This window comes from Taudactylus pleione, unplaced genomic scaffold, assembly GCF_031769625.1.
Source record: "Taudactylus pleione unplaced genomic scaffold, aTauple2 ptg001346l, whole genome shotgun sequence".
Lineage (NCBI taxonomy): Eukaryota > Metazoa > Chordata > Amphibia > Anura > Myobatrachidae > Taudactylus > Taudactylus pleione.
In genome coordinates, this window is record NW_028285746.1 from 790,960 (window position 1) to 812,203 (window position 21,244).

At 46.9% G+C, this 21,244-nt stretch overlaps 1 protein-coding gene across 2 annotated transcripts in view; it reads left to right on the forward strand.

Moving 5' to 3' along the window:
• Positions 1–21,244, forward strand: part of TUBGCP5 (tubulin gamma complex component 5) — a 103,550-nt gene that overhangs the window by 76,373 nt on the left and 5,933 nt on the right. For both annotated transcript variants that reach the window (XM_088463348.1, XM_088463347.1), the window contains exons 14-20: positions 4,575–4,773; positions 5,402–5,590; positions 6,547–6,729; positions 12,890–12,974; positions 13,314–13,434; positions 14,619–14,797; positions 16,899–17,024. In XM_088463348.1, the coding sequence (XP_088319474.1) occupies positions 4,575–4,773; positions 5,402–5,590; positions 6,547–6,729; positions 12,890–12,974; positions 13,314–13,434; positions 14,619–14,797; positions 16,899–17,024 (1,082 nt within the window). The remainder of the gene's footprint in view (positions 1–4,574; positions 4,774–5,401; positions 5,591–6,546; positions 6,730–12,889; positions 12,975–13,313; positions 13,435–14,618; positions 14,798–16,898; positions 17,025–21,244) is intronic.

Below are 21,244 nucleotides of genomic sequence, written 5' to 3' on the forward strand. Positions count from 1 at the left end.
AGTTGTATCTTTATACCTACCATATACAGGTTACTACCTCTACTCTGATTGCAAAGATACCTAGATGTGCATACGGGAAAGAACGATCATGTAAGTTTGGTTGTTCAGTTTGTGAGCAGAGTTTGAGAAGATTTGTACCCATATCCAACATTGTCCTGTGAGAAAAAACAGGATTTTACCCCTTTCAGCGCTGGTTTACCTACTTTTTCCATTGTCATAGAGTTAAAATTTGCTAAAAACTAAACTAGCTGCAGCAGCCACTAAAATGTGGCTAAGTAGTATTGTACAACTTAGAGCAGGACTGAATAAATCCGGGTGTCTGTCTCACTGTTATGACAAAAAATGCATAAATAAGGCAACTTTGTGACTAATGTATGTTCCCTTCTGCCTCTCAACACTTCTTAGGCCAGTATGGAGACCATATAATTTGCTGGGAACCACTACCACTGGTTTCAGCTAGTAGGCAAAAGGTTATGTTCTGCCATTACAGCTGTCAATCACAGTTCTGTTAGCTGGAAACCATAGTAAAAAGATTTCGTATATCTTGTCATTTGTTAATTCAAGAAATACATTTTTGTAATTGCGTTGAGTCCCCTTAATCAAATCCATAGGGAGGGAGTGGTAGTTGTGTGAGAAACCTGGGCACTTTTAAAATTACATAAAAAAATCAGGCTGTTCACACTCTATACCCTAATTGGCTACTGCAAGTTTTTATCAACAAGGGCTGTAAGCACAGAAGTGAAGTATAAACCAGGGAGAGGAAAAGAATCCTCTGTCCAAACAAGAAGGAAACCACAATAGTAGTGCAGTGCAGACGAAAGAGCATAAGGGGAGAGCTTTTTCTCCTTTAATTTTGGGGAACACTGAGGACGTCCCTAAGTGTGTAAATTTTGATTTGGAGTGTGTAGCATCTTCTGCCCAGAACTGGTGTGCATGGATATGAAGGTGTCATATCTGTAAAATCTTTTGAGCTTGTTCACTGAAGATCAGGTAGCCACTCAGCAAAGCTGCTCAGCAGTAGCCCCATTCCTCACCACCAATGAGACACTTATGACCTTCTCCGGAACAGGCTTGCCTGTCACAAGGTAAACCTGTTGGATTATATATGTAATCCATATAGCAAATGGTCAGGTAAACCTCTCTTCTGGGAATCATGGGGGACAAAAAGATTGTCCTGACATAAAGCTCAAGGGTCCGGACAACATTCAAAGAATGAAGAGACCCTGTCATTCAAAGACCTGTCCCAGTACAGAGCCAGGACCACAGTCTCTTGGGTGTCACAAATCATGCATGGGTAATGGATGCTGGCCCATACTCTGGATTGGCGGAGTCTAACGTGCCGGTGATATTCACCAGGGACCCCCGCAAGGAGGAATGGACTTAGCTGCACCCGAAACGCAGGTCGCGTCCTTCTGCCCAGGATCCCTCGTACAGGTGCTGGCGTGCTTTTGAGAGAGCTGCTGGAAGTACGTAAGAAGTGTAGTCTACAAGCCAGGTCAAAACCAACTGGACAGCGAAGTACCAGGGAGAAGACAGAATCAGGTCACACGGAGGCCTAAGTCTAACCATGAATCATCAAATGCAGTACCGGGAGTTCAGACGGAACGGGTCACAAGGAATAGTCGAGGTCAGGACCCGGTAGTCGGTAGCTCAAGATACGCTGGAGCAAGGTATGAACCTATACTCTGGCACTGGAGTGCTCCCAGGAACTTCTTTATATAGGTAAAAGTTGAAACTTTTCTCTCACTGGAGATGCAAAGAAGAAAGGCTGTCTTCCAGGTTAGGGGCCTGATTCAGCAAGGTTCGCAATTGCAAAGCTGCATGCAGGCAGCTTTGCAATTGCTATACATGCTATGACACCCCCTGCTGCATTTGCGATCCCTTTCACATCACAGGAGGGGTACGCTCAGAGAGTGGGGTATGTACTCCAAAGTCCTTTGTTATTATTTTTCTGTCTGACAAAACCGCACCAGAAACATGACGCAGTGCGACTGATAAGGCAGAAATTCTTGCGCCAACAAGTCCCTCATCAGTGGTGGTACTTAGAATCCTCACAGAAGTGCTTAACCACTGTGAACATATGCAGTCTGGGTCTACCAATCCTCAGGTCCTCTACCTGGTCATCTGACCTCCTCTACCGCCTTATTGCCCCAGGTTGAAGCCTGAATGCGTTTGCCCGAGGCTCCAGCATGAAAATCAGGTGACCTTGACCTTCCTATGAGTGCTATCCTTGAGGGTATTTGCATTGGCGGTAGGAATGGTGGTAGTCAGGTTTGCTATGCGAGAGGCCACCTAGGGAGGAGCTTCCGATTTCGCTATGTCCGCATTCGGGAGACTGCTAACAGGTGTGAAACATGAAACCTATGATCCAGACAAACCCTAGGCCTTGCAACTTAAAAGAAGAGCAAAATGAATGGCCTATTTCTTCTTCCTATTAAAAAGTGACGCATCCAGATTCCTCACTGTCCTGAATATGTGGAGCATGCTTGACAGGGCACACTGTTTCCGTTCAACACCCACTACAGTCATCCTAATTAGAGAGCTAAGAAACCTCCAAGCCAGAATCCTCTGGGAACTCCACTTCCTCCTGAAAAGAGAGTACTGAGATGGAGCCCTTCCGTATTAAGGCCTTTTGGAAGCTGATGCTTCTGAGGCATAGATATGGAGGCAAAAATCTATCATCTGTTCCAGATATGAGGAGACCTACTCCAGATCATCCTTACCTTGTTCCCATGTCTCCAGTGAGCACTCTTGTGCAGGAGAGCGTTGGAGGCATGGGGTTCCTGGGTACAAACCTGTGGCAGTAGTGGCCAGTTCCCAATGAGACCTTCCCATGTTGGGAGTGAGCCAATCCGTTGTCTTCTCCACCTGCCCCAATCATTTCCAGCTGAAGCCGAGGGATGCCCTGAAAATTTAAGAAAGTTAAAGTACAAGGGTGCTCACTGGCGACATGGCAACAAGGTAAGGATGATTTGGGTTCTATAATCTCCCGAGATTTGAAATGGGAGAAAAACATAAATGCTATTGTCAGGAGGGTGCATCAGAGGTTGTATTTCCTACGGCAGCTTAGGAAATTTTACCTCACAAAGGAACTGATGACACTTTTTTTTTTTTTTTTTATTCGGCAATAATCAAGTCTGTCTTATGTACCTCGATTTATAGTGTGGTTTGGTGCAGCTAGTGAACAAGACAAGGCCAGACTACAGACAGTAGTTAGGATTGCGGAAAGGCTAATTGGAGCTAAACTTCCTTCGATTCAGGAGTTATATTTGTCTAGGATCAGGAAGCAGTCTGGTAATATCGTGGCGGGCGAAGCTTATCCTGGTCATGATCTGTTACAACTGCTTCCGTCGGGAAGGCGATCTAGATCATGTTTTGCTAAGACCTCTAGACATCTCAAAAGCTTTTTTCCGCAGGCGATTTTGCTGTTAAATTCCGAACTGGAAATATTAAGGTCATCATTTATGTTAATTGTTTTATTTAAAAGGGTTTTTATCTGTGTGTATTAATTATGATATGGTATACTGTGAATGTATGTGTGCTGTGATAAGTGAGTACTTGGCCAGTAGTTTCCGGAGTCAAATTCCTAGTATATACTTGTATACTTGGCCAATAAATTTTGATTCTGATTCATATCTATGCCCCGGAAGCATCAGCTTCCAAAAGTCCTTAATGCGGGAAGGATTCCATCTCAACTCTCTTCTCAGGAGGAAGTGGAGTTTCCAGAGAATTCTGGCTTGGAGGTTTCTTAGCTCTGATTAGGATGACTGTAGTGGGTGTTGAGCGGAAAAAACACTGAAAATCACCCCAAACTATGCCCAGCTCCGTCAGGCCTGTGAAGAAAACTGTCCTGACTGTAGGTATAGGGGGTATAGATGGGAGCCTGAGTTTTCAGGCTCCTCAGACTGCTACTATACCACAGTGTTCCAATATCCTCCAAGAATGTGAAGAGATAACAGACTTTGACCTAACCCTACATGAATTTGACATCTATAAAACACATGCACAGAGTTAATGGTACAGTATGTTTTTAACTATGAATAATAGATAAGCTGAATCAGTCTTAAAATATTTCAAAAGGGAATATGGTATTCAGCTGGAATTCAAAATATAACATTGGTTCATTACAGTTTGTACCAACTAAAAACTATATACAGGTTGAGTCTCCCATATCCAAATATTCCGAAATACGGATTATTCCAAAATACGGAATAAGTTTGGCATGACTGAGATAATGAAACCTTTGATTTTTGATGGCTCAATGTACACAAACTTTGTCTAAAGCACAAATTATTAAAAATATTGTATAAAATTACCTGCAGGCTGTGTGTATAAGGTGTATATAACACATAAATACATGCTGTGTGTATATTGGGGTTCTATTCCCAAGATATTTCATTATGTTATGCAAATGTTCCAAAATACGGAATATTCCGTTATCCAAAATACCCCTGGTCCCAAACATTTTGGATATGGGAGACTCAACCTGTATATCTGTTTACTACACCTTTTTTATCTTTTACATTAAGATTTGTTTTTATTTTATTTTTTTCTTATTTTATGCCTTGGAGTAGATTCAGATAGAAAGAGTTTGTACACACTCTTCTTAGAATCTGTGCAATCTCGTCTGCAACATGGAAAAGATTCAGCACCAGAAAGCATTACAGAGCAGCAAGTGAACAAGCAGAGCCTAATAAAAATGCAGTCAATAGTGGCCAAACACCTGGAATTGAATGATGTACACGACCCACTTCTGGCCATCAACTTTGCAAGGTAATGGCTAATATTCAATTTAGAACCCTGTTATGCTACAGTTTTGGTTAACAAGTTGTTGTATGGTCAGATTTACAGTGAACTTCAGCCTGTTTACTATAGCTCAAAATAACATGTATTACAAATGTGTTTTTTTTTTTTTTTTTTTACATTTCTAAAACTAATCAAGTTTATTTTGTAAAACCTTTAAAAACTTGAGTATCTCAATAAACATCTACTCCAACTAGTAATACTGTGTAAGTCCATATGTTAGATAAAAATTATAAATTGAGAAACACTGGTCTAGCAAATTGTTTAAAAGATTAAACTGGACAAGAGGGAATGGTATGGAATCTAATGAGCAAGTAACCGTGAAAAGCAGATGCAGGAACCAAATTCAGCAAAATGGATTCTGTCATTGTTCTAGTGCTGGTTAGTAAATATATGGTTACTTACCATGTGTTACAGTATCTGTTTTATGGAGTTGGTAAAAGCCATCATACCCACAGGAAATGTAACAAATTTGGTTTTAGAGCTTCATCTTCTTCACTGGTTGTTTATCCTTCATTAGTGTTGCCTTACCTGAAATGCTGTAAAATAATTGTGTTTATATTGCATTACCTATCACAATGTGATGTTTGCCTTGAAGGTTATATCTGGAGCAGAGTGACTTCCTTGAGACGTTTACATGTGGAGATGTCAGTGTGGATAGGTCCTCAGAATCTGTTACTTGTCAGTCATTCGAACTAACCCTTCGCTCATGCCTTTACCCCCACATTGACTTGCAGTATCTGGAGTGCTGTGGCAACCTCATGCAAACACTAAAGGAAGATTATAAGTAAGTGGTTGAAACAAAAAGGGACTTTAAATTCCCAGAAATTAGAGAAAACTGTTTTTCTAATGGTTAACGCCAAACATAGCAATCTATCTTTTTTTTTTTTTTTTTTTTAAGTCCATTATATTTCACTTATATGCTGTACATCAGGCATGTCAAACTCAAAATACCAACCGGGCCGAATATTCAAGGTCTTAAGAGTGTGTGGGCCGCAACAACAAAAAAGTCTTGTATGCAATTTTGAAAGGTTTATTATTAATAAAAACCAATGCAGTGCCCCTTATGTAATGCCCCATGAATTTGTGCCCATTATGCAATGTCCCTTATGCAGTGCCCTAGTAGTGGCCATTATGCAGTGCCCCAGTAATGCCCCTTATGCAGAGCCCCCAGTAATGTCCCTAGCAGTGCCCCTTATGCAGTGCCCCCAGTAATGGCCCTTATGCTGTGCCCCCTCCCAGTATAGAACAGGCCCCACTCACCTGTGCAGTACTTACCTTTTTTCACGATGGCCGCTGGGCACCGCTCCAGTCCACTCCATCTTCACTCCCACCATCCCGCGTAGACACTGCAGCTGACTGGATCTAATTGGATCCAGAGCGGCAGACGCAGGCCCCTCTCATCGCTGGTTAAGTCATGACGTCACCAGCAAGCTGCATCACTGGGAATGCTGGCCTCTGAAGCGATCAGAGGCTTCTGATCGCTTCAGGGACCAGTGTTGCCAGCTTTAGATAAAGTAAACACTGCCCGATCGGAGCTGAGCTCCAATTGTGGCAGGGGTGTGGGCCGCATATTATATATTTGTGGGCCCACACTGTTGGGCCTCATAAATTGTTTATTTGGGCCGCATATTTGACATGCCTGCTGTACATCATTCTTTCATTAATAACAGTTCATCCTTTTCAACTAGTAAATTGTAAGACGTTCTGCACAGCTCAGTAATTATGAATATTTAATTTTAGGCTGGTAGAATACCTGCAAGCAATGAGAAATTTTTTCCTTCTGGAAGCTGGAGACACGATGTATGATTTTTATACCTCCATTTTTGATAAAATAAAAGAGAAGGAATCGTGGCAGAATGTTGTTTTCCTAAATGTGCAGCTGCAGGAAGCAGTCAGCCAGCGTTACCCAGAGGACAGTGCAAGGTATAGAATAAACCCAATGTTCACTGTGTAGCTAGACATCTGTGCTTGGCATGCAGCTAGTAGAGCCCTTCTTGGTGTTAGATATGTGCCTTTTCTCCCACCTGTTGTAAGTGACCTCATACAGACAGTTGTCCCTTCCACGTGCAAGTGGCCAATGTGTTGTGAAATTGAAGGCTTAAGCCATCATTGCCAAAACAGTTATTTCTACTTCAGGTTCCATAGGGTATCCACAGGATACCTTGGGGTATAGGTGTGACGTCAGTCATCGGGCACCAAAGAGTTAAGCTTTCAGCCTCCCAGGATGCACTAGGTCCCCCTCCTATACCCCGCCCCCGAGCCAAGGCATCTCAGTTTCATTTGGTGCCCGGCCGTAGTCGGAGGCACCTGCTAGAGGGGGGCTTAGAAGAGCCCCTGAAGCTTTTTCTTCATGCAGCTGTGGCTGCACATCTGGATGAACAGCATGGACAGTCAGTCCTGACGTCCATGCTGTCTTCCCTACACCCCGCCGGTACCAGAATGCCGGTACTGATCCGGGGATGCTGGTGGACATCTGGGGTCACAGCTAGCGGTGACCCCAGATGTTCCGGACCATGGCCGGATTCAAGGGGGACAGAGGTAAGCAGCGGGGTCCCGCGGGGGGTCCCCGCTGATCACATGGTCCTAAGTCCCCAGGCAGGGGGCTCCCTGGGGACTGGCTGCAGCGTGGAGCCAGGCGACCAACCTGCGCTTCCACTACCCCCTGGGACAGCGGACCGCAGCAGAGCGGTAGCGCTGCGGCATCCCAGGGGTTAAATGCATGCCAGGGGAGCGCGCCTTCCCTGTCTCACAGCCAGCGCCTCCCCCACTGCACACAGCCCTCTCTGCACTGTGCTGACTGGCCCTGTGTCAGCGCTCCTCACCCAGGCCAGCCTTCTCTCTGCTCCTCGGTGGCCATCTTTTCTGAAGCATGGTGAACGCTGCTGGAAGCTTGCATTGGAAGCATCGTGGTCTGGGTCCCCCCGCATACCTCTCCTCCGCTGTGGTCAGGTCTGTGTATGCAGTGCTGTGTCCTACCAGGCCCTGTGTCTGTGTAGTTGAGTGATCAGCGCTGTTAGTGCAGGAATTGTTATTTCTCTGCATTGTATGTGACTGTGCTAGCGCTGCTGCCTGTAACTTTTTTTCTAAACTGTCAGCTTTATACTGTCCCTGTTTTTTCTGCTAAGCCCTTGCGGTGCGGTGCTGCAGGGTGGTCTCTCGCCTCTTAAATATATAATTGGTGAGAGGGGTCACATACGTGGTGCCATCATGTCTGAAAGTGATTTTCCCCTCCGGCTACGGTGTACTACGTGTAAAGTACCGTTAGCGGAGGGGGAGGGTAGCGCGGAGGGCCTCTGCCAGCAGTGTTTGTCTATGGCGCAGCCTCTTACGGTTACTGCACCGGTACAGGAGCCGCCCTGGGCTTGTTTCGCTCAAGCGCTTACAGCCTTAGTGGGCCAGTTAGCTCCGCAGCCCGCGTTTACACCGATGGGTTTGTCCCAGCAGTCAGTGGTGTCGTCACCCATGCAGGGTTTCCCACGACAATTGGTGGTACCCCACAGTCTCCCTATTTCCCCGCTCCCGGTTTCTCAGGAGCCAACGTGGGTTAACTCCCTGACGAGTTCTGTACAGCACTTGTCGGATGTGTTGCAAGGGGAGTCTGTGATGCGGCCGCATAAACGGCCGGTGGCGTCTGTCGGCTCCTTATGAGGATGACGAGGGGACGTCTGATGATGGGGAGATTCTGGATCCTTACGATCAGGAACCTCTCCATGCTAAGGACGCTGATGCTAAGTCCAAAGTATATATTCCTGGACTTATTCGGGCGGTCCGCACAGCCTTGGTGATTGAGGACGAAGTTCCCCCAGCGGCTAAATCTAAGTATGCCTTTTTCAAAGATGTGAAGGGCGATGCCACAGTCTTTCCTCTTTCGGGTCAGTTGGTGGACCATTTAGAGGAGGCGTGGAAACAGCCTGGCAAAAGATACCAGCCGCAGAGACGCCTGTCGGTGGCTTATCCGTTCGCGGATAATTATTTTGCAAAGTGGGAATCCCCTCCACAGGTGGATTCTCACGTGACCCGTCTTGTCCGTAGTGCCACATTGCCGATGCCATCCATGTCCTCCCTTAAGGATGCTACGGACCGCAAGGTGGAGATCTGCCTGAAGTCCGCTTATTCCCTTGCAGGGGGGGCAGCACGGCCGGCTATGGCCATTTGCTGGGTTGCCAGAGCGATGGAGCGCTGGGCGGATTCATTAGAGGCTTCTTTTGATTCCGACTGTCCGGCCGAACAGGCAGAGTTGATTGGCAATCAACGAGGCGGCCCTAGACAGTACTCTGGTGTCTAGGATTTCTTCAGCAGCGGTAGCTACTCGTCGCACCTTGTGACTGCAATCCTGGAAGGCGGACGCAGATTCCAAAAAGGGTCTGGAGGCGTTGCCGTTTACCGGAGAAGTTCTCTTCGGTCCGGATCTGGATAAGATTGTGGCCACGCTGGCGGCAGCCAAATCGGCTTGTCTCCCGTCGGCCGCTGCTCCTTCTGGTTCTGGACCATCGTCCTTTCGGTCATCTAGGGCCCAGGGCAGGCCCAAACCACAGTCGTTTCCTCGACAGGCTGGCCCTAAGAAATCGGTCAAGCCCCGGAAGCAGACATGGAGTACCAGACGTCCGGCCCCCAAGCCAGATGACAAGCCTGCGGCCTGACGGTCCGGGCCTCCCTTTGGGGGATCCCAGGGTGGGAGGCCGCCTGCTGCAGTTCGCTCCCGGGGTTGGTCGACCACTACGACAGACACTTGGGTTCTGGAGGTGGTCTCCCACGGGTACGCCCTCTCCTTCCGGCACAGACCCCCGGCTCGATTCTTCACCACCGGTCTACCATCAGACCGGAACAAGGCTACGGAGCTGGGGAAGGTATTGCACACTATGCTCCAGGCTGGAGTTATAGTGCCTGTTCCATTCTCCCAGAGGGGCCAGGGTTTCTATTCAAATCTTTTTTTGGTACAGAAACCCAATGGGTCATATCGTCCGATTCTCAACCTCAAAGCACTCAACAGGTCTTTGCGGGTACCGAAGTTTCGGATGGAGACCCTACGGTCCATCATTCTGGCGCTGGAACCTGGGGACTACATGGTGTCATTGGACATACAGGACGCTTACATGCATGTCCCTATTCTTTTGCGCCATCAACAGTTCCTCAGGTTTGCAATCCGCAGCGACCACTTCCAGTTTCGGGCGTTACCTTTTGGCCTGGCGACAGCACCACAGGTTTTCACCAAGGTGATGGCGGTCATGGCGGCTTCTCTGCGGCTGCAGGGAGTCCGCATGTTGCCGTACTTGGACGACCTGTTATTGGTGGCAGGATCTCCAGAGCTCCTGTTACGCCACTTGGACCTGACCATTGCACTGCTGCAACGGCACGGCTGGCTAATCAACTGGCAGAAGTCCACTCTAATCCCGTCTCGGAGGATTCTGCATCTTGGAGCCTTATTGGACTCGGGACAGCAAAGGATCTTCGTGACGGAGGACAAGATCTCTGCTTTACAGTCAAGGGTGCGCAGTTGTCTGCACAGCCGCCGGGTGTCCCTACACTCGGCGATGAGGTTACTGGGCTCCATGGTGTCGGTGTTCGACATGGTGGAATACGCCCAGTTTCACTCCAGACCTCTGCAGCACCTGATCCTGTCCAAGTGGAACGGGCTGCCTCAGTCTCTGAAGTCCCAGACGATTGTGCTCTCCCCGGAAGTTCGCCTGTCCCTTGCTTGGTGGTTACAGACGACCCACCTCAACAAGGGACGTCCGTTCTGGGTTCCAAATTGGGTCCTGTTGACAACGGACGCCAGTCTTCGGGGCTGGGGAGCGGTTTTGGGTCCACACTTGTTCCAGGGCAGGTGGACGCCGACAGAAGCGGAGCTTCCCATAAATATCTTGGAAATCCGTGCGGTCTTCAATGCTCTCCAGCAGGCACATCGGTTTCTCCAGGGTCACCCGGTACAGGTTCAGTCGGACAACGCTACCACCGTGGCCTACATAAACAGGCAAGGAGGAACCCGCAGTTGGGCGGCTCTCGTGGAGGTCTCTCGGATCCTGGTTTGGGCAGACCGCAATCTTCCGGCCATATCAGCGGTCTTCATCCCGGGAGTGCTAAATTGGGAGGCAGACTTTCTAAGTCGCCAGGACGTTCATCCGGGGGAATGGTCCCTGCACCCGGACGTTTTTCAACTGCTGGTGGACAGGTGGGATCTTCCAGAGATCGACCTCATGGCGTCCCGGCACAACAACAAGTTGCCGGTGTACGGGTCTCGCACAAGAGACGAAGGGGCGTCTCTGGTGGATGCTCTGTCCGTCCGGTGGACGTTCCGGTTCGCATACCTGTTCCCTCCGGTCTCCCTTCTTCCACGGGTAATCCGGAAATTCAAACAGGAAGGAGGGACGCTCCTGTTGATAGCTCCCGCGTGGCCCAGACGGCACTGGTTCTCAGACCCTCAGGGTCTGTCCGTGGACAGTCCTCTGCGGTTGCCGCTACGACCGGACCTTCTGTCTCAGGGTCCTTGTCTTCACCCGGACCTGACTTGGCTGTCTTTGACGGCGTGGCTGTTGAGACGGCCATGCTGAGGTCCCGGGGGTTTTCCAGCTCTGTGGTGCGTACCATGTTGCGAGCTCGAAAACAGTCTTCCGCGAGGATATACCATCGCGTGTGGCATACGTTCTTCCAGTGGTGTCGACCGAGAGGTTATGCACCGCGGGAGTTTCGTCTGTCTCGGATTCTCTCCTTCCTACAAGCGGGACTAGATCATGGGCTTCGCCTTGCTTCTTTGAAGGTACAGGTTTCAGCCCTGTCTGTCTGGTTTCACCGTAGGATTGCTACAATCCCGGATGTGCGCACCTTTATGCAAGGTGTTGTCCGCATTCAGCCGCCCTTTGTTCCACCTATGGCGCCTTGGGATTTGGCTGTGGTCCTGAGGGCTCTCCAAGGACCGCCGTTTGAACCACTGGGCTCAGTGGATCTTAAATGGCTAACAGCTAAGACTGTTTTCCTTCTGGCTATTGCTTCGGCCAGACGTGTTTCTGAGTTAGGGGCTCTTTCTTGTAGACCCCCTTTCTTGGTTTTTCATGGGAACAGGGCAGTGCTCCGCACTCGGCCCGAGTTTCTTCCCAAAGTTGTTTCCCAGTTTCATGTTAACGAGGAAATCGTTGTTCCGGCCTTTAACTCACCGGGTCTTTCCGTGGGTGAGGCCTCTTTGGATGTTGTGCGGGCCTTAAGGACTTATGTTGACCGCACTTCTTTGTTTAGGAAGTCGGACGCTTTGTTTGTCCTCTATGGCTTCCGTAAAAAGGGTTAACCTGCTTCAAAGCAAACTTTGGCAGCCTGGATCCATATGGCTATTTCTGAAGCTTATCTTCATGAAGGCCTGCCGGTTCCTCCTTCTGTGAAGGCTCATTCCACTAGGTCTGTGGGTCCTTCGTGGGCAGCTCGACGTGGTGCCTCTGCAGTCCAGATCTGCAAGGCTGCTACGTGGTCCTCTGTCCATACCTTCGTGAGGTATTACAGGTTTGACACCTTCGCCTCTCAGGATGCTTCCTTCGGGCGGCGGATTCTCCTTTCTGCACAGGAGCGTCCCCACCCTTAAAGGATACTGCTTTGGGACATCCCCAAGGTATCCTGTGGATACCCTATGGACCCTGAAGTAGAAAATATGAGATATGGTAAGAACTTACCCTTGTTATCTCTATTTCTACGAAGTCCATAGGGTTCCACAGGACTCCCGCCCTGTCGCACCTGTGCTGCAGATGGGCTTTGCTCTGGTCACCGGTTTTCCGTCTCCCTCTGGTGAGAATGTGATTCTTGTATGTGTCCAGATCTTTGTTCTCTCTCTTCCTTCTCCTCCTCCGGCCTATGGCTTGGTAACTAACTGAGATGCCTTGGCTCGGGGGCGGGGTATAGGAGGGTGACCTAGTGCATCCTGGGAGGCTGAAAGCTTAACTCTTTGGTGCCCGATGACTGACGTCACACCTATACCCCAAGGTATCCTGTGGAACCCTATGGACTTCGTAGAAATAGAGAGAACAAGGGTAAGTTCTTACCATATCTCATATTTTTGCAAACATTTACCTCCTTTTGACTTCACTACATCTTTTGTCATACGTAGGTTATCCATCTTCTTTGAAAATGTTGACTTGGTTAAAAAGAAGCTTCCAGTGCATACATTAGATGGCATTGTACTTAGTTATAAGGTAAGTAGGATTGTGTTTGTTAAATTTATGCACTTAACTATAAAATAGTAATATATACTTTAATGATCTAGGGCAGGCCTGGCCAACTTGTGGCTCTCCAGCTATTGTGACACTACAAGTCCCAGCATGCCCTGCCACAGTTTTAGCATTTCATAATGGCAAAACTGTGGCAGGGCTGGCTGGGACTTGTAGTGTCACAATAGCTGGAGAGCCACAGGTTGGCCAGTCCTGTTCTAGGGATTTGGCCTCTTACATTATGTATACATGTTCTATATCCACACTGAAATTCTGTGCAAGTAATATATGTCTATGCAATATTTCCACCTTTTTACTACCTAGGTTCCTTGGCCTGTTGATATTGTTATCAGCTCAGAATGTCAGAAGATTTATAATCAAATTTTTCTGCTTTTGTTGTTAATAAAATGGGCAAAATACAGCTTGGATGTCTTACAGTTTAATGGTAAGTTGTCCTTATTTCCTTTTGAGATTTTCAAATTATATAGTGATTTTACATTTTCTTAGTGTAATTGGATATAAATAACAATTGGATCATTATACATAAGTAATATAATGAGCTTATTCTCCTATCTTTGCTAACTATTTATGTATAGAGGAAAAGGTAGTAGTTTATTTCAGATCTACTTATTGTCCTGCCACCAATGGTACACACCCTTCATCATTTTGATACAAATTACCAGCAAGCAAAGAAATATATAACCATTGTATTCAGCATTTAGCAAAACAGTAGCATCATGCTTAATGGTGTTTATTTCTGCTGTGGCAATTCCTTCTTCCCAGACTGCCATATTGCCGGTTTTGCTCCAACAGCAAAGAACAATTTCTCACTGTTTATTTAGCATTATAAGGCAAATCATTTCAAACTATTTCTCCGTTTTACTTGGCAAGAAACTTAATGTATAGTATAATTTTACTTTTTAAAGGGCATCCATGTAAACGGTGTTAATAAATGTTAAGGTGAGTACACAGTATGCGATCCATTGAACGACATATCGTTCCGATGATATGGTGCGGATTGTATAGTGTGTACATCTGATATGCGAGCTCCCGCGGTTGCAGGAGACCTCTTCAGGTCGCCCGTGCAGCACGGCCAATCAGAAGATGTTGTGTATGATGATGCCATGCTGCTGAATGCAGCATGGCATCCTACAGTGCGCAGTCGTCCCCTGCATCGTGCAAGCATGCACTTGCCGATGCAGGGTCCGGTCGGCCAGTGGTTTGGCCGGCTATACATGTTTCTAGTGTGTAGCTGGTGTGACTTCTTCTGCCGGGAAACTAGATAATTGCATATTCTCTTTAGGGAGAAGTGTAAGGGATATTTCCACCTTATGTGGTTATTTTTTGTTTACGCAATTGAATGCTAAAAACCCATAGGGGTAAAAAGTATTCACTCAGAGTGCTCCCATGTAACTTCTATTGCTGCAGTGGGCATGTATGACTGTGTAGTTTCTAGTAAGAAACAAAAAATATTGTTTTAGGGTTTATTTTAAAGAAGCCGTACGCATGTATACAATGTTGAACATGTAAGTGTACAATCTAGTTTCCTTGGTGACGAAGCTGTTTCATTGGCTAATGTTTGAAAATATTCCAATTTGTGTCACTTGTAAATATAACTATATTTCCTAGAACTGGTTATTACTGCTGAAAAGGAATCCCCAAAAGAGGACTTTGGATTAGAACAACAACTACTTTCTCATGTAATATCAACAGCAGAGTCTAAGGAACAGTTAATTCATCGAGTGTTCCTCCTGCGAGTCAAGCTTATGCATTTTGTCAACAGCTTGCACAATTATATGATGACGAGGGTTAGTTGTATTTTGTTGTTACACATTGTGGCTCAGCCATGATGAGCATTTTCATTTTCTATTGTATGACATTTTGGTAATAAGAATCATGCTTGCCTACAAGTATTTATAGCATATACGTGTAGGCCTCCCATAACAGCCGTCACAGCATTTTACTCTTTAAGTATAGACAGGTAAAAAAATTGACTCAAGGTGCCCATCCACTAGACGATTTATGTGAGAAATTAAACAATATCGTTATCGTTCAATCGTTCATAAATCGCTTGCAAATCGTTTGTAAAACTGTCTTAAACGACCAGCGATGCACGTGCCCACTGGTCTTTTAGACATCTATCATCGTGCAAACGTGCTGGTCAACTTGACGATATCGTCAGGTTGAGCATGTTAGCAGATGATTGAGGAGCCTGCAGTGAATGACTGCTCGTTCAGTGTAGGCCCATCACAGACTGACAAACGACTGCACGATTACAATGTCGTAATTGTGCAGTCGTTTTTCAGCTCGTCTAGTGGATGGGCACCTTTAACCACTTGCCTGGCACGGTCGTATCAGATACGACCATACCAGACAGGGCTTTCCCTGACATGGTCATATCTGATATGACCAGTCAGAAATGCTGGTCCCTCTACATCTGCGGCTCCCCCTCCTTTGTGTCCCGATCACTGCTGGCCACAGTGATCGGGCACCGACGGCACCCACCTCCCGGCGCACATCCATAGAAGCAGCAGCCACAGCTCATGTAGCCGCGGCTGCTGCTGTGACCCGATCACTGTGACCAGCAGTGATCAGGCAGCCGTCCCCACTCACTTCAGTAAGAAGCAGCAGCAGCTCTGGTAGCCGCCGCTGCTGCTATGTATATGGGCCGCCAGCGGGACACCCTCCCGCTGCGGCTTCGGAACACAGTGATCAATGTGTAGAAGCAGCAGCGGCGGCTCTGGTAGCCGCCGCTGCTGCTATGTATCTGGGCCGCCGCCAGTGGGACACTCTCCCGCTGCGGCTCCGGAACAACAGTGAGTGTCACTGTAGAAGCAGCAGCAGCTCTGATAGCTGCGGCTGCCGCTAAGTCTCCTCCACCCTAGCAGCGCCCCTGCCCACCCCTTCCGGCCTCAGCTCCACCTCCCCACGTGTAAATAGATAGATAGATCTATCTATGTATGTGTGTGTATGTATGTGTATATGTATATATGTGTGTATATATATATATTTATATATATAATGTGGTGTGTGTGTGTGTGTATGTACATACATACATGTTGAGCTTTCCATATCCGAAATGCTCGGGACCAGGTGCATTTCGGATATGGGATTTTTTTCAATATGTGGGGGTCCAGCTTGCGTTGCAAGAGTTCAGTGGCATCAATGGCAGGGTGCGCGGGGTCCAGCGGTGTCCGTGGTGGGGTGCGAAAGGGTCCTGCGGCGAGGTGCGCAGCAGGTGTTTGGGACCATCGATGGTTTGTGAACCGATGTTAAGGAAACATCGGTGGCTGTGGCCTCAAACAATCAATGGTTTCTATAGATAGTTGAACACATCGGCCAAAATTGCAATTTTTATGGTATACAGTGTTTTTGTTAAAAAAAAAAAATGTTTTTAAAGAAAATTGTGTTGGATATGTTTTAAAAAGATGTTCTTGACCTAATTCAGTCATAAAAAACGACAATTTCTGAGCGGTTTTTGGAAAAATAATTTGTCAGTGAAGTGGTTAAAGAGCAGTGGTGGGTTACTCCTCTGTAGCTCTTTGTGTTGGCAAAGTGTGGAAAGGAAACCCCCTTCTTGGGTGAACATTTAAAGGACTTTATTACAGTTGATGAATTAATTTCATATTCGATATTGCTAATTATTTTACTCAGTTTGCTTCACATTTCAAATTATTTGTTTGTGAGACAATACTCTGAAGCTAAATTCTTGTTACATATCATGGTGGTTGTAGTACTTAGGATAATGTTAGTATTATAATTGCAAATATTTAACATTTAAGGTGTATAGGAGTTCTGCACATAAAAACAAATTACGCACTATAAGGCATTTATCTAGTTATTTTCAATAGTTTACATTTCAAAGACCATTTTGGTAAACTTAAAAATGAAAATTGTTTTCGCCCACAGATCCTTCACAGTACAGGTCTGGAGTTTCAGCATCAAGTGGAAGAAGCAAAAGATCTGGACCAGCTGATAAGAATTCATTACAGATATCTTTCCACCATTCATGATCGCTGTCTATTAAGGGAAAAGGTATGGCAGCATTTGATCGATTTGATTTTTAATTTTTAGGTGAATCTGTGAGTGTTTATTATAAATAAGTTAATGAGCTAGAAAGGAATTACTAACAATTATTCAAAACTCAATTAATCACACATTTACTGTCATTGTGTAACTTGCATAAGGTCAGTGAAAAAAATCATGTGATCTTTTTGTGGTGGTTTCCTGGTTAATGACCCCATGGTTTGGAAGGTAGTGTAACTGGTCCTGACTAGGCTATCCTTAAACATAGCAGAGGTATAGCGTATAGTAGAGGGCCACATTTAATTACAGTGAGAAAATCCATATTTTACTATGGACCTGATGCAGAGTTGCACACTAATAGCATTGCTACTGCGTCCGTGGATGCAGCAGCGATGGTAAAATGATGACGCCTTCTGTCTGCATTGTAGATCCAAGTGTTGGGTCTGAAGGTGCAGCATCAGATCACCTTCCCGACCATCAGTAAGCTTACCCAGAATAAGCTATGGATTTTCCTCTGCCAGGGGCCAGAAAATCTGCATTGGAAGTCATAGTCTCTGGCCTTGGCAACATGCCTCCATTTTCGGGGAATGGTCCCTGTTGCCGCCCATCCACAGCCTGTCAACCTGGGTCGCAGTGTCAACGCAGCACATGCGCACTGTGGCCCCAGTGTATGCGCAGTTCACCCACCATCTGACTTTTTTGAAAACCATTATGTTTGCGTACAAGTCTGCATCAGGCCCTATATTTTTCTACCTAGTTTGTTGAAAGCCTCCACGTAGTATTACCCTTTTAGGATGACTGACAAGTATATGGATATTATAGATGGTAAACATCCAACATTAAAATATTATAACTCCTATATTATGGCAGCTTGCAATCAAAACCTTTCATTATCTAGTTAGACTGTCCAAATTCATATAGAAGTCAAGATGCAATGAAGCCCTTTTACTCTTCCTCTTGCTGATAACTTTGGGTGTCCGCATAGTGACATTTTAGCCTCGTGTCACCGGCCTAGATGCTGGAGTTCCCTGGCCTCTGTGAATTGAAACCCTGGAACTTATGCAGTAAGATCTGATATATTGAGGCTATCACACGGATGAAGAAGACAATGTATTATTGGCTCAATCTGACCAGCAAGCATAGCATATTCTATTAAATGTCAGTATGAGGAATGGAAATGCATGTTGTTTTATCTTGGACAACATGGGGCACAGTGGCTAGCATTACTATTACAGGATCAACATGTATTTGCAGCTTTCTTTAACCTCTAGAAAATAGAAAAAAGGAGAGTTAAGGTAGACTTAACTTTGTTAACTCTTTCTTTGAAGTCCATAGGGTCCACAGGGAGACAATGGAGTGTAGGTGGTGGATAGGAGGACCGGACACCAAACGGTTAAACTTTTGCTATCCCAGGATGCTTTGGTCCTTCCCCCTATACCTCGCCCACAACCCGAGGCAATTGGTTGTCAACAACCCCAAGGCAGGAGCAGGATAGGAGAGAAGGAAGACTGGTACATGGAAGAATCACACTTACACAACAGAGAATGAAACCAGTGACCAAAAGAAGAGACTCATAGAAGCCAGGTGTATCAGGGCAGGTGGCCTGTGGACCCTATGGACTTCAAAGAAAGAGAGTTAACAAAGGCAAGTCTACCATAACTCTTCTTTTCTTCAGGGTCCATAGGGCTCCACAGGGAGACAATGGGGATGTCTGAAAGCAGTTGTTCAAGGGTGGGGACGCACCTGAGCTGAGAGGAGAATCCAGCGTCCAAATGAAGCATCCTGAGAGGCAAATGTATCAAAGGCATAGAAACTAAGAAAGGTGTGGACAGGAGACCACGTGGCCGCCTTCCACAGTGTTTTGGCAGATGCGCCATGGCGGGCTGCCAACGAGGAACCCACAGAGCGAGTAGAATGAGCAGAGACAGTAACCGGCACAGGAAGACCAGCCTGCGAGTAAGCCTGTGAGATAGTCATATAAAGCCATCTGCCCAGAATCTGTTTATTAGCTGGCCAGACCTTCTTGTGAAATCCATATAGGACACAGAGGGAATCCATTTTCCTGATGGAACTCTTACGGTCAACGTAGATCCTCAGAGCACGGACCACATCCAACGAGGCCTAGTGATAGGAAGGCTGGAACTACAATTTCCTCATTAAGGTGGAAACGAGAAACCACTTTGGGAAGGAAGCCAGGGCGAGTCCGAAGAACAGCCCTGTCCTGATGAAAGATCAGAAATGGGGAGCGACGGGAAAGCGCTCCTAAATCCGACACCCTACGGGCAGATGATATGGCCATAAGAAACAGAGTCTTTGCAGTGAGCCATTTGACGTCAGGGGTTCGAACGGAGGGTCCTGAAGCACTTGCAGAACCACTGACAAATCCCATGGAGTCACTGGAGGGACAAAGGGGGGATGAATACGGAGGACACCCTGAAGGAAGGTGCGCACATCCGGTAGTGAAGCAATTCTACGCTGGAACCAGATGGACAGAGCAGAGATGTGCCAGACTGAGTCCGAGATCCAATCCAGCTTGAAGAAAAACAAGGATTCTAGACACCCGAAAAACTTGAGGATCAAAGCTTCTGGCAGCACACCACTGGAAGCATGTATGCCACACCTGGTGATAGATCCAGGCGGAGGCCGGCTTACACGCGCTGAGCATGGTCTGGACCACAGAGAGAGAAAACCCTTTGGACCTTAGCAGGGATGTCTCAAGAGCCACGCTGTCAAAGACAGACTGGCAAGGTACGGATGTAGACAGGGACCCTGAGACAACCGGTCAGGTCGTTGAGGAAGGTTGGAGAGGAGCATCCATGGAGAGACTTTGAAGATCAGAGTACCAATGGCGTCTGGGCCAAGCCAGAGCTACCATCAGGACCGTGCCCCCTTCTTGCCTGAACTTCCGAAGGACCCGAAGAAGAAGGGAGACTGGAGGAAAGAGGTACGCCAAATGGAAGGTCCACTTCGTTGACCAGGTGCCCACAAAGGCTGCTTCGGGGTCCCTTGTCCTGAACCCGTACACTGGAAGCTTGTGGTTGTGTCATGAGGCCATGAGGTCCATGTCTGGTAAACCCCATTTGTCCACCATGAGCGAAAGACTTCTGGGTGAAGAGACCACTCCCCGACGTGCACGTCGTGACGGTTGAGGAAATCCACTTCCCATTTGAGAATCCTCGGATGAACACTGCGAAGATGGCGTTCGGCCCATGTGAGAATGCGTGACACTTCTGCCATTGCTGACCAGCTTTGAGTGCATCCCTGGTGATTGAGGTAGGCCACCACCGTGGCGTTGTCGGAATGTACTTGTACTGTCCCGCCCTGAAGACTATCCTGAGCCAGTGTGTGGGCTCTGTAGATGGCTTGGAGTTCTAGGACTTTGATTGGTAAGATTGCCTCGGCTGGTGTCCAGCGTCCTTGAAAGGAGTGCTGGCCGGTCACTGCATCCCACCCGCGGAGGCTTGCCTCTGTGGTGAGTACTCAGGGGTGACCTTTGTTTAAGTGAGACATCTGTAACTACCAGGAGAGGGACAGGCACACTGTCGGACAGAGAACAATCATCTGGGATCTGATCAGATTGGGCAGCCCATTCCACCTAGAGAGGATTAATTAGGTTTTGTAGGGGCCTGGAGTGGAACTGAGTGAACTCCACCATGTCGAAGGTGGATACAATGGACCCCAAGGTCTGCATTGCTGAGTGAATTGACACTCAGCGACTGTTAAATAACCTGTGCACTTGTTGCTGTAGTACGGAGATCTTGTCTGCTGTCAGGAAAATTCTCTGAGCCTGAGAATCAAGAAGAGCTCCCAGATGTACCATCCTTTGTAAAAGGGTCAGAGAAGACTTTTTCCAGTTGATCAACCAGCCGTGCCTCTGTAGAAAGGCAATGGTTACCTGAAGATGGCGGTGAAAGACCTCTGGAGAGCGTGCTAAGAGCAATAGGTTGTCCAAGTATGGGAGTAGCCTGATTCCCTGACTACACAGATGGACTGCCTTAACTGCCTTGATTCTGGTAAAGACCCGCAGGGCTGTAAAAAGCTCAAAGGGCAGTGCCTGAAATTGGAAATGTTGCTGTAGGACAGCAAACCAGAGATACCGTTGTTGGGAGAGCACTATAGGTATATGTAGATAAGCATCCTTTAAATCCTTTAATGTCCACAGAAACCATAAAGTCCCCAGGTTCCATAGCTATGATAATAAAGCGGAGAGTTTCCATACGAAACCTTGG